The 12,609-nt window shown below is 42.9% G+C and overlaps 1 protein-coding gene across 4 annotated transcripts in view; it reads right to left on the bottom strand.

Annotated features, from left to right (window-relative positions):
* USP31 (ubiquitin specific peptidase 31) overlaps positions 1-12,609 on the bottom strand; it is an 80,885-nt gene that overhangs the window by 37,530 nt on the left and 30,746 nt on the right. For all 4 annotated transcript variants that reach the window (XR_008683708.2, XR_008683709.2, XR_008683710.2 and 1 more), the window contains exons 2-6: positions 5,542-5,679; positions 4,182-4,270; positions 4,000-4,092; positions 3,204-3,339; positions 794-938 (exon numbers count right to left, since the gene is read on the bottom strand). Coding sequence is in view for 1 of the 4 variants with exons in the window: in XM_055409665.2 (XP_055265640.2) it covers positions 794-938; positions 3,204-3,339; positions 4,000-4,092; positions 4,182-4,270; positions 5,542-5,679 (601 nt within the window). In the remaining 3 variants the exon portion in view is untranslated. The remainder of the gene's footprint in view (positions 1-793; positions 939-3,203; positions 3,340-3,999; positions 4,093-4,181; positions 4,271-5,541; positions 5,680-12,609) is intronic.

Here is a 12,609-nt window from a genome sequence, read left to right as displayed (position 1 = left end):
ATCCAAGCGAAAAGTGCCTGGGCCAAGCTCGGGTGAGAAGGACGACAGTGATACTCCACAGAAGAAACGCAAGAGGAGCAAGAAAGAAATGCTCAGTGTGAGATGGCTGCAGGGCTCTAAGCAGAGATTCCAGTGGACTGCTGAAAGTCAGGGTACGCAACCAGAAGAAAAGTAGGGGCTAGAGGAGAGTTTTCACGCATTGGAGAAGGAAACGGCAACCCACTCCAGGGTTCTTGCCTGGAGAATCCCAGGGACAGGGGAGCCAGGTGGGCTGCCGTCTACGGGGTCGCACAGAGTCAGACACGACCGAAGCGACGTAGCAGCAGCAGCAGCAGGGGAGAGTTTAGTTCTAAAAATCACCAGTGCAAAAAACTGGTAAGACTGGGTAGAGCAGCAGTTGTCAAACTTTCACCTGCATCAGAATCACCTGTTAATTGACTGCTGGGCTCTGCCCCCAAGGCTTCTCACTCAGCAGGTCTGGAGGGGCACCTAAGAATTTACATTTCTCATCAGTTCCCAGGCGACACTGATGCCTTGACAACCACTGGAGTAGAGCAAAAAGAACAGAAGCCCTAGGAGCTGAAGAACCTAAGGCCAGGAACAAAGTTCTTTTCAAGAATTACCTTCTTCCAGGGAAATATGTTACCTAAAATGGACACCATCATAAAAAGATACGTTAAGTGTATTTCACCACAATTTCAAAAAATTATACCATCATACAATAAGCTAAAAGAGTAGACAGTTGTTAAACCTGCAAACCCAGGTGGTATTATGGAAACAGATGCTCATTTACCTCTTTGACTGAGAATTCCTTCAGGCCTAAATATTTCTGGAGTCTCAAAGGCAAAAATGCAGTCACTTTCATGGACTGTTTCCAGGTCGTCTGTGTCACAAAAGGAACGATGGAACCCATCATAGTACATTTCTGTTAACACAATCTAAAAATGGGAAAAATGCAAATAGTTGGGTAACTGGAAAGTCAGTAAGAATTGATCTACTAATCCAGCTGTGAACTTCTGCAGATCAGCAGGCCTGCAGGGGAGTTGAGGGCTTGGAAACACCTCATCATGCCCGGGGGATCTGCCTTTAATAAGAGAGTCTTGGAAGCACAATATCCTCTGTGGTTTTATAACAACCAACTCTGATTTCAGAATGCTGGGGCACTAAATCCAGAGTTCCTTAAAGCTCTGGTGAAGAGAGTCAGCACTTACAAAGTCTAAAGCCCTTGTTTCAGGGAGAAGAAACTAAAGAGAGATGGAGTGACTTGCCTAAGGTCATACCACTATCCAGCCTCATAGCACTGATAAGAGTCTACATCTGATTCTGAGATTTTTCTACCATTAAATTTTCTTCTTTTCAGATTAAAAAATATCAAATAACCATGGAGATTTGTACTGGAAAAAAAAGTAAATCGACTCAAGTGCCCAACAAAAGGAACTAGTTAACTATACTATATACAGTTCTACTGGAATTATAAAGTTCTTGCAAAGAATAAGCTATATATATTTGCACTAACATGGAAAGATCTAAGTAAATAGTGAAAGTTGGAAAACAACAGTATGAGTACACGGTTCCATTTTCACAAAATAGTAAATAAAGTATATGCACAAGACAATATACAACACAGTATTAAAGTTTATAAGCCTTAGTTCTAAGATACTTAATACAAGGTACTTTCACTTTTACTACCTTTTATTAAGTTTCTGAAATGGCTGACTACTTTATAAAGAAAGAAAAATAAAAGATGGGGACAAAGACAATGGAGACATGTAGAGACCTTAATACATGCTCAGCAGCACCATCCAGTGAAAAAGTACTGGACCAGGCCTGAAGAGGTTCCAGTTCCAGCCTGCCACCAACCAGCCCCGTGACCCTGAACAAGTCACATGGTTTCTCTGGGCCTCCTTCAGATGAGGAGGTTGAACTGGGCTCCTAAGGTCCCCTCTACTATCACAAATATACTAGGAGCCAATAAGGTGAAAGGGGCTTGGTGGCACAGTCCACAAACAATCCAAGAAAGACAATCCTCACACATTTTTCTTTGAACGATTTTAATGAGCACACTGTTTTCCTGCAGGTGAACATGCAAGTATACTTTACTTTCTTCAGCAAGCTGAGGTCAAAAACAAACCTGTAATTATATCACTCACTTAGACAATGCAAAAAGAGCCAGAGAGCACTGGAGGCTTTAAAGATACAACCAGACTAGCCTCAGACACACACCGAAGCCTCCCTCTATCTTTCCCCTCATCTTTAAGAAAGAATGAACGAGCATTTCAAAGTAAGGAAAATCACAAACATTTTATCAATCTGAGAGTACTTGGCCTATGAAAATATGAAATACTTGCTGCATCAGGGCAACACTGCTGGTGGTATTTGTTTTACTGCAATACTTCCCAGATGAGGTCACAGGAGGCCAAAATACAAAACACCTTCATTATTTACATGATTACATAGCAACATTCAGAAGTTATCTAGGGAAAAGCCATTCAACCACTGAATCATCTTTCCTTGGTAAATTTTAAGTAGGGAATTTTTTCCCAAATAAAACTCTAACAGTGAATTGAGTAAAAGAGGTATGTAAAAGTATGTCAAGTCACAAACAGGCCAAAATTATTCTGGGTCAATACAACTGTGTATCAAATATTTACCCAAAAAAGAAAGGTGGGGGTTGGAGGGGGTTACAACTTTCCTCTCTCTTATCTAAACAAGGTTAAACGCTCTAATCAGAAAATAAACTACACTGAGCCCCTGTATGCACAGTACTAGCAATATGCTCATTCTTTTCACCATAATGGGAAGGAATTTTCAAGAACTGGTTGGGTTTTCTAAGCCTCTCTGACCTTCAAAATACCACAGGATGCTCTTCCTGTGGCCCACATGAGCATCCACAGAATGATTTAGGGTGGTGGTGGTTTAATTAATTATACTCTATAAAACAAAGCTGAAAGAAGGTCTTGGTGTAAAGTCACAGCTTTTCCTTTTAAATATATATATATACACAATTAAATGAAGCATGAAAAGTTTTTGTGTATATTTTTCTCCTTTGGATCTTGATGTTTTTATCTTTCTTTTAACAGCAGAAGCAACTAGTTTTAAATTTCTATCCATGTGTGGCTGAGAACCATTAAAAAAAAATCCCAGAAGAAGAGAAAGCAACGTTTCTGTGGCTCGTGTGTCATCGGTCTTAGCAAGCTTATTACCTGGTCAGTGGGGATCTTCGTCTCCACAGACACTGCTTCCCGAAGTCTGGCGACAGTCCCAGAGAGAGGCACGGCCACGCCAACGCGCATGCAGTGAGAGCACTTCCCCTGGTACACCACAGTGACGTAGAGAGGCCTGCGCAGACCAAAGGCAGAGCTCCTCATTAGTCGCTCACTTCAACTGAAACGAGCGCGCAAAACAACCCTGACAGGAAGTCAACAGCACTAAAGCGAGCCCACACCTTCAGGTGGACCTACGCAGAGCTATCAAGCAATAATCAATAACTCGAGAGAACTGGCTCAAGATGGTGGAGGAGATGGCCATGTGCTCAGGGACTCCTGCGAGAGCACCGAAGAACGCTTTGGAAAGGGCAGTATTTATAACGCAAACATACAGCGTACCAATACTTGGTCCTCTGCTTTAAAACAGCATAACTCCTAGAAATTTTGAGGAACAGTTCAAATAAAACAGCAAATTTAAACGTGTAATGCAAGGTCTCTAGAGGCTCTAGTAGGCACTCAACAACCTTCTCCAGCTCCCATACTACAGGTGGACGACCAGCTGAACAGAATACAACCAGACCAACCAAAAAGACTTGCCTGTCCCATGTACCTGCCGACCCTACAGGCTCAGACTGGCATTTATAAATTTCTGTAAGGCCTTAATAATGCCTGTATTCTATTTATCACTAATCCTATTACTTGTCTAAATATGTAAGAAGCCCCAATAGAGGAGCCTATGGAAGAAAAGGAACATACAGGAACACAGTTTTAATTTGATTAACTCGGTTCTTACCTTGTGTGGGGTAGAGGAATTGGCAAAGAAATGCAGAGGAAAGGATCAAAAGTGTTGCTCTGCTTCTGACAGTGAGGACAAGTCAAAGAAGATCTTCAAAAATAAGAATGTAAGACACTCACATTAAGATCACCTCAAACTATATAAGCAGACAACATAAGGGAAATTTAATTTGGTCATACCTGTATTGGGCTTGAAAAAGTTCTTGTACAAAAGTGCTACAGACAGGAAAAGATGGTCCCTCAGGCATCATATCAGTCTCTGATGGTGGCTAAAAAAAAATAAAGTACAACTTCACAGACTAGAAGTGCCAGGTCTTGACTGACGATGAGCCTAAAGAAGTCACAAATGTCCCAGACCTCCTTTACCAGATCTGCATCAGATCCAGATATTTCAGGGAAAGGCATCTGCTAAAGGAACCAGAACACAGCCTCCAGGACGTGGGTCACATGGACTCATGGCCTCACAGGCTCTCCGAGACACAGCACTTGTCCGACTCTCCACACCGTCCAGGCCCTTGGGCAGTCCTTCCCCTGAGCACTGCAATCCTCCCTTCAGCTCTCAACAGGCTCCCTCCAACCTCTTCCAGGGAATAATCTCAACCATTCAAAAGTACCAATTCCAGCCTAAAGGGAATTTACTCTCTAGCACCTATTAGCTCTGCTGCCTACTTAGGTCTAATCACTCTACTCACATTTTACCTAACCTTTTCATCCCCCTCCCCACCACCACAGTTAGTTACTGAGCATCGGGTACCACGTGCAGAGAGCACTGCGAAAGGCCTAAGGATACAGAGAGGTTAAGACACAGCGCCTGATCTTGAGTACATCTCAATCTGGAGGGAGAGTCAGCCACAAGCGTACAGTCATATGACAGTACAGAATGTTCACGGACAAAGGACCTCGAATCAGAATAATTTAACAACTTACCAAAACTAGAAATTTAAAATTTGAGGTACAGAACAGAATTATCAAAATTTTTTAAAGCTATGAGAAGAGAACAACACTTTATTTCCATTACATAAATCATTTTGTCTGTCATATTAAGACTACATAAAAAAAAAAAAACTGATAATGAATCACTGATTTTCAGTAAGAATATTCTAAGGGTTCAGTTCCTACACTCAAATCTAATCCAAACAGCAGAGACATCCATACATTTCCTCTTTGACTGTGTGTAGATCACATTCCAGTGATCTACAGACTATGTCTCATTGGAATAGAAGGCAAATGTTTGCTTTAAAGACAGTTTACCGAGTCTAATGTCAGTCTAAAGGTATACAGGCACATGTGTCCCCTCTCGTGAGTGTAAGCTCCTTGGAGACAGCGACTCTTATTCCTGGCAGCTGCCAGCACAGTGGTGGCGGTGGCGGGGCAGGGGGAGACAGCCTCTAAGTATCCACGAAACTCACTTAGTCAATTTCACAGTATTAAGTAACTGCAAACGGCAACAACTATTCAGTGGAGGTCTGGAAGAATCTACACTCACTCCTTCCTCCCTTCAGCGCAGCACTCCCCGACCGCCCTAGGGGCGGGCCCTTACCTTCAGAGGAGGCTGGCCACTCTGCTGCACAGCGTGATTGAGGTCTTCGTGAACTCGGTCCAAAAGCCACAGCAGAAACTCCTGGGCATCATGCTGGGAATTTCCCCGATACTGCAGTGCATTCTTTGACACAATACTCTACACGGGTAGATAAATCAGCATGAATAGTGAGTTTCTGGCTTTAAAGATAAACCATCCATAATCCCAAAGAGGAATGCAAGATCTCAAGGGTGTTAGTGAGTACTTCCTGTAAAGACAGCAAACATGAAACCAGATGCTCATAAAAGCCCCACCCGTGCACCAAAACTTTTAAATGAACCGACCCAACAATCCTACTTTTAGGAATATGAATCTAAAGGAAACCATCAAAACAGCATGCTATGACTTCTAGTAGAAAAATAATTCACTTCTAATTCACTAATAGAAAAAAAACTGATAATAACTTGAACATCTTAAACATAAGAACTGTTACAAATACCAAATCATTATGTTAACCTGCAACTAATATGTTATATAGCAATTACAACTTCAATTTTTTAAAAAGTAAAAGAAAAAATGAGAATTGGTAAAAGTAAGTATTACAGTGCTGGATGATAAGCCAAAGTATAAAATAAGTCCACATAAGGTAAATGACCGCGTGAATAAACAGTAGGAAGAGACAAATCTCCCTTAAAGAAGAATTCTAAATAATGTGTCAAGACTCTCTCTTCCTGGAGCTGGACCTTAACCCCCACAACCCCAACCCTACCACCTTGAATATGCACTGTGACAGTGACTTGCCTCCAAAGATTCTAGTCTTTGCAAAGAAGAGTAGCCAGTGAAAGGCTGCAGGTGAAGCGGTGAATTAAAATTAAGATCACGGGCTCTGAAGCATATAGCCTGAGTTCAAATCTCTGTCCTGCCGCTTACTACTGGTGAGGCCTGGCCTACTCTGCTCCAAAGGAAAAAGGATAATAGATGCTGAGTGTGATGGTTAAGTGTGAATACATGCAAAGCATTTCACAAATAAGTGACGTATAACAAGCACTCAAATTTGAGCTACCAGTAATGGATTTGAAAGCAGGGAGGCAGAAGGGGAGACAACTGTGCAAAGGAAGCAGTTAGGAGACAAATTAAACGACGAGGTGAGAATAAGCATCTGCACTAAGTATGTGAGGGCGAATTTGGGACAGAGTTCAAAATTGGGGCAGCAGACCTGATAAGACTGTGACCTAATGAGGGTTTCCCAGGTGGTCCAAGCGGTAAAGAACCCACCTGCCAATGCAGGAGACATAAGAGTCGTGGGCTTTGACCCCTGGGTCAGGAAGATCCCCTGGAGGACAGCATAGCAACCCAGTACTCGTGCCTGGAGAATCCGATTCATGGAGAGAGGAGCCTGGAGAGCTACAGTCCATAGGGTCACAAAGAGTTGAACATGACTGAAGCACGTGACCTAACGAACGTGCAAAATGAGGAAGGAGGCATTAGCGTCATTCATGTGTCTTTATCTGGATGATGGGCCACTGCTGGTTCCCTTCATCATGACAAGATTGAAAAAAAAAAAAAAAGGAAGAAGTCTGGAAAAGAGAGTGCTGCGTTCCTATTAGAATCCACTATATCTGAAATCCTGTGGAGCCTCCAAATGGACATACCTGGTAAGCAACTGAGAAAAACAAGTCTTGCTCTCAACGAAAGAGTCTGTGCTCAGGACAAGGATTTTGGGGTGAAGGGATGAGTGGTCCCTGAAATCATGAGTATGACGAACACTGTCCAGACAAGATCATGAGAGACCCGCCAGAGGACAGAATCCAGAGGACTGCTCTATTTAGGAGGTCCCTAAAGATGACCAAGAAAAGGCCATCAAAGATGTGGCAAGAAAATCAACATAACGAAGTCGCAAGAGTCAAGGGCAGACAGCTAAGGAGAGAGTGATCAACAGTGTTAAAAGCTGAAGAATGACAAAGCAAGCCAAAGAACTAACAACTGTCCATTGTATTTTCTGAGATGAAAAGGGATAAATGTTTAATTAGGAAGAAGAACCACCACAAACTGGTGACCACATTCAATGGGAGTAACAAAGAGATGACTTACAAAATTCGAATTTGAGGAGGAAAACATTTAAAGGGACACAAATGAGAGAGAACATGGAGCTGTCATTGGCAAAGCTCGCTGACTGCATAAAGTGAACACGGACGAGGAAGGACCCTGGTAACAAACAAGAATCTGTGTGACCTGAGGATACCATGCGGACACCACCTCTGAAGCAGGCACACAAAAGGGGGAGTGGGTGTGGGTCAAGAGATCGCTGCACCACAGAGCTCACCCAGAGGTCTGACACCACTCATCACCACATCTAATTCCTTCTTCCTCAGCCTTCCTTTTCCTCAGTCCCCCTGTAGCATTTCATATGCTTGACAGCTTACTCCATTCTGAAATGGTTTGGCTTGTGGCCATAATTCTCATTTAGGAGAATCAAAACTTGAGCCATTGTGATGGACAGTGGAAGAATGTGATCCACAGAAGAAAGAGACCTCCTAGCAAAGAAAAAGGCATCAGTAAAAGGAAGAAAGAAAAGAAATCAGGAGCACTAGCAGGTGAACCTGCAGCTGCTTCAGACTGGAAGAGAAACCCAGGAGGGATGACGCTAGACTGAGTGATATACAGAAGAAATCTGGACGACACCCAGGTTCTTAGTTTCTGACTTCTGCAGATAAAGAAATTGGGAACAGAAGAAGAGACGGGGGACTGCAGAACTTTGAACAGGTTAAGTTTGAGGGACTCACAGGCTCCCAAGTGAGGAGAGGTCTGGTGCTCAGGGAAAAGGTCTGAGCTGGAAAGTTCAATCAGAGCACATCCACTTATCCTGTGAAAGTGAAAGTGACAGTCACTCAGGCGTGTCCGACTCTTTGCGACCCCATGAACTGTAGCCCACCAGGCTCCTCTGTCCATGGGATTCTCTAGGCAAGAATACAGGAGTGGGTTGCTATTCCCTTCTCCAAGGGGATCTTCCCAACCCAGGGATCGAACCTGGGTCTCCCATGTTGCAGGCATGTTCTTTACCATCTGAGCCACAGGGAAGACACCCTATCCTATAAGCATGGAGGAAATAACCCAGGGAACATTTAATGAGAAAAGGTGGGCAGCTGGGACAAGTCCCAGCAAAGAAGCCCAGGAAGAAGATCAGAGGGAGCAGCCAGAAGAGAGTGGCACCACACAAGCTGAGGGAGAAGAAATCTTACAGGAGATGGAAACGACTCAAACCACCGCAGGAAAGTCAAGTACGACAAGCACAGAGGTGGATACTTCCGAACAGCAAACTAAGAGACTGATTCCTGCTCCATTCAGTGACACGGATCCGAGAGGGTAAAGGAGAAGAAAAGGTAAGGCCAACCAAACGGCATCAAGAACACCACTCTTCATATCCAAGAAGCTTCGTTATAAAGGGAGGAAAGAGGCTCTAATTCTCCAGAGGGGCCACTTACAGGACAGAGGGACTTAAGTGCTGAGGGAAGAAGCTAATAGAAAAGACACACTTGAAGAAAGGATTCTCCAGTAAGGGCAGAAGGAAGGATTCAGAAAAGAGGCAGAGGAACTGCCTTAAACAGCATCGGGGTGAGACAGCAAAGGAGGCAAGGATTGTTATGGATTCAGAGAAGTTATAGACAGGGAGGCAGGGAACGTCGTTTTTGTTTTGTGGAGGAAGCTGAGGCCAACTGCCAAGAGGAACTTTTAGGTTCAGCAGGGATAAAGACAAGCCTCTTGGCATACAGATGAGGCACACAAAATGCTGGCAGCATAAGCAGCTTCTGCTCAAGACCCTCTCCTTTATTTACTTCCAAAGTAGAGGAGGGGTAGTTCTCAGCATATGTGTCCTAAGAAACAAGTTAGCTGAAATAAAATGCTTCTCTATGTGTCAAAACAGATATTTTATGCAGTGTCCATCAAATTCAGGGTGGGGACAACATTCAATTCTTTATCAAGATTGCATGAAACCTGATTTACGCTTTCTGCCACTATCATTTCAACTCATCCAGCACTTCTCCAATTGCTGTGTAAAAGGTGCTGTGCTGAAGCTGCTTAGCAAGATTCTTGTTGGGCACGACTCGACAAGCAACAGGACTTCCACAGCCCTCTGTAACTACAGCCAAAACTGCTCTAGGGTCAAGCCCATCCTAAATCACTGCATCTCAAATTAAAGGAGACTTTACAGGAAACCTCACTGAACAAACACAACACAAAGGCTCCTTTCTCCCTTCACAGTGGTGACTTCTTCCCACTGCAGAGACCCAAGGGACTACTGGGACCATTTCACTTCTTCCCCAGACAAACCAAAACACAGAATAATCTAGTAACCATCCTTTAATGTGTGTTATAGAAGAAGAAACATAATAGGAGTCAAGGAGCCTGGGCTCCAGCATGGCTCTGCCCCACACCACTGGTTATCTCGGGGAACTCACTGAACCTGATGCTGGTCACACAATGAAGCAGTTGAGCTGGACCATCGTAGAGACCCTGGCACCTCACATCTTTACCCAAACTCTGCCCCTAGAATACCAGCAAGTGATTTGGTTTTTCTTTGGGGCCTCATCTGACACTGTTTTGATTTGTCTTTTATCATTTTTTTCCTAATTAAATCTTAGTTTATTTGATGTTGTAAAATTAATCCTTCTCCAGTTTTGCAGGTTTTTTAAAAGTTGATTATCACTAGAATGTGTCATCTGTAAATATTTCTACCATCTGAGAAATCATATAAATTTGTCACTTCTATGACAGAGTATGAACCTTCTTAAAATTAACCTTACACATCTGTGTCTACTTTGCAGAATCTGGGTATGAGGCTGACTTGTAAAAACATTGAACTGGAAACTGCTGCTTTAAATACTTTACGTACTACTATAAATAAATCTAACCATCACTCCAATATTTCATTCAAGATGATCCCTAACATCTAGTTACTAAACAATGAGTAAAAGTCAAAACACATTTTTAGGGCCTTCAAACCTCTTAAAATTTCTCTTCACCCTTCAAATAAAACCTTAAGGTCTAGAACTACAGAGAATGTTTCTTCCCCCTTAAAGGGGGAAAGCATGGCTCAGAAAAGAAAGAGAATGAAGTCTATCCAACTGGAGTTTAAAAAAAAAAAATTAGACATGAGGTTCTTTCATTCCATGTAGCCCTAGTACCGAAGCAGCAGAATCCTGGGCTCCAGGGAAAAGACAGTAACTGGTTCAAGACATCCCTTACCTGACTCCACAAAGATGACAAAGCAATGGCGATTGGTGATTTCCTTCCATGGGGAATGGATACGGCAATATCTGACGTGAAAAATCAGGGGTTGGCTTACTCTTTTGGAGAAAAGGTAGCTTGCCAAAACTCATTAAACCAAATCACCACTCACTTTCCTTGGTTCTATGCCAGAAGGAACATAGAATTTACTTTCAGTGATTCTGGAAAAGAACAGAAGAGCTTGGACAATATATTTACATTTTAAGAGAAAAATCTAAAACTGAAACTTGGTTTCTGGGCTGTGCTGGAAAGAACAGAACGATAAGCACTTGCCCTGAGAAAAGTTTCATCTCTTATATCTGACCTTCTGGACACTTGAGCTGATGAATAACTAACTAAAAACACAGGGGATGCAACTGGTACAAATCGATGAAAACCGTAAAAGCAGACACGGCCCATAAAAACAGTGACAGAGAAAGTGTCGAGAATTCCACGCCAGGGGCACAGCCACACCCATCAGGGCTTCTGTGGGCTTCATCCAGCCCTTCCTCCTTGCATCTTCACCTGCGGTGGGGAGGCCTGTTCACACAACAGCGCAAGCGAGGCAGAGAGGCCTCAGGCCTAAGCCAGCCGTGGCAGCTACCGCCCCTGAAAGAGACTGGACGGCCTCCACGGTCCCTACGCCTGCAATGCCCCCCACGCCCACCCCCCCAAGTTCTCTGCTCCCTCTCCTTCCTCAGAACGGTGGAGCTGGGACCCTGGGGAGGAGAGGAGAAAGACAGAGGAGGAGGGAGGCAACGGGAAAGGAGTCTCCTTCTAGGACGGAAAGACAACTCAGGGAGAACTGTAGAGACTGCCACACACTACCTGTTCACGTGTTCACATTCGGCCACAAGGAAGAGTTATTCTGGTACAGAGCTCCTTGATCCTTCCAGACTGAGAGCCAAACAAAGGGTAGCTCAAGCACAGGTGTCCCCTAGGTTCAAGTTCTCAAGTTCCAAATTTAGAAACCAAAACAGATTTGGAGAGCAAGGGGTACTTACAGTTACTAGTTTTCAATTAAATTAATATATGCCAGAACAACTTGGTGGCAGGGACTCACTGATGAAATAAAAAATAGGAAAGGGCATATTCTTTTATAAAGGAAAAAGTTGTAATAGAAGGAGTGAGAAATGGCTAGTGCATTTCAAGAAATTATAGCTAAGGGTGGAAGTATGGTCGAGAGCATTAAAGCCAGAATAAAAGAAATAGACCACAAGTGGTTCAGCTAGATGAACAATGAGCAAGATTTTTCAACAGATCATAAAGCTGTATCAATAGAAAACACAGCAGCAAGAGAAGACCTTCAAGTATTTAAACACAGGGTGAATATTTCTGGTAGAAATACAGTAGAAACAGAAAGACTGGATTCTGAATACCTGGGTTTAAGCCCAACTTTTACTTAATGTGTAGTTTTTCTGAGCCTTGGCTATCTTTTCTGCAAAATGGGGATGATAATACTTTTTTAAATTTACCATTGTGAGGCTTTCATGAAATAACAAAAGCATTTAAACTCTAAATACCTGTCATCAGGTAAGTTTCAAAAGTCAAGAAAAAAGCAAGGAATTAGTCTATGGTATAGTATAATCCTGGAAAATGCCAAAGAAAAAGAGAAGGAAATATCTAAGGCACTAGCTCTTGACCCATGGTGATACAACAGAATCACCTGGGAAAATTTATTTAACAAATAAAAACCATAAGTGGCAGCAGCCATGGGATACTGACTTAATTACGTCTAGTCTACGGTGGAGCCTGTTCATCAACAGTTTTGTTTTTCAAATGTGATTTAACAATTCTATTTATAATGTGAAGCCAAGACTGAGA

The sequence above is a fragment of the Moschus berezovskii genome, chromosome 27, assembly GCF_049115385.1.
Source record: "Moschus berezovskii isolate FMDL1 chromosome 27, NW_MosBer_1.0, whole genome shotgun sequence".
NCBI lineage: Eukaryota > Metazoa > Chordata > Mammalia > Artiodactyla > Moschidae > Moschus > Moschus berezovskii.
This window is presented reverse-complemented; position numbering and strand designations above follow the sequence as displayed.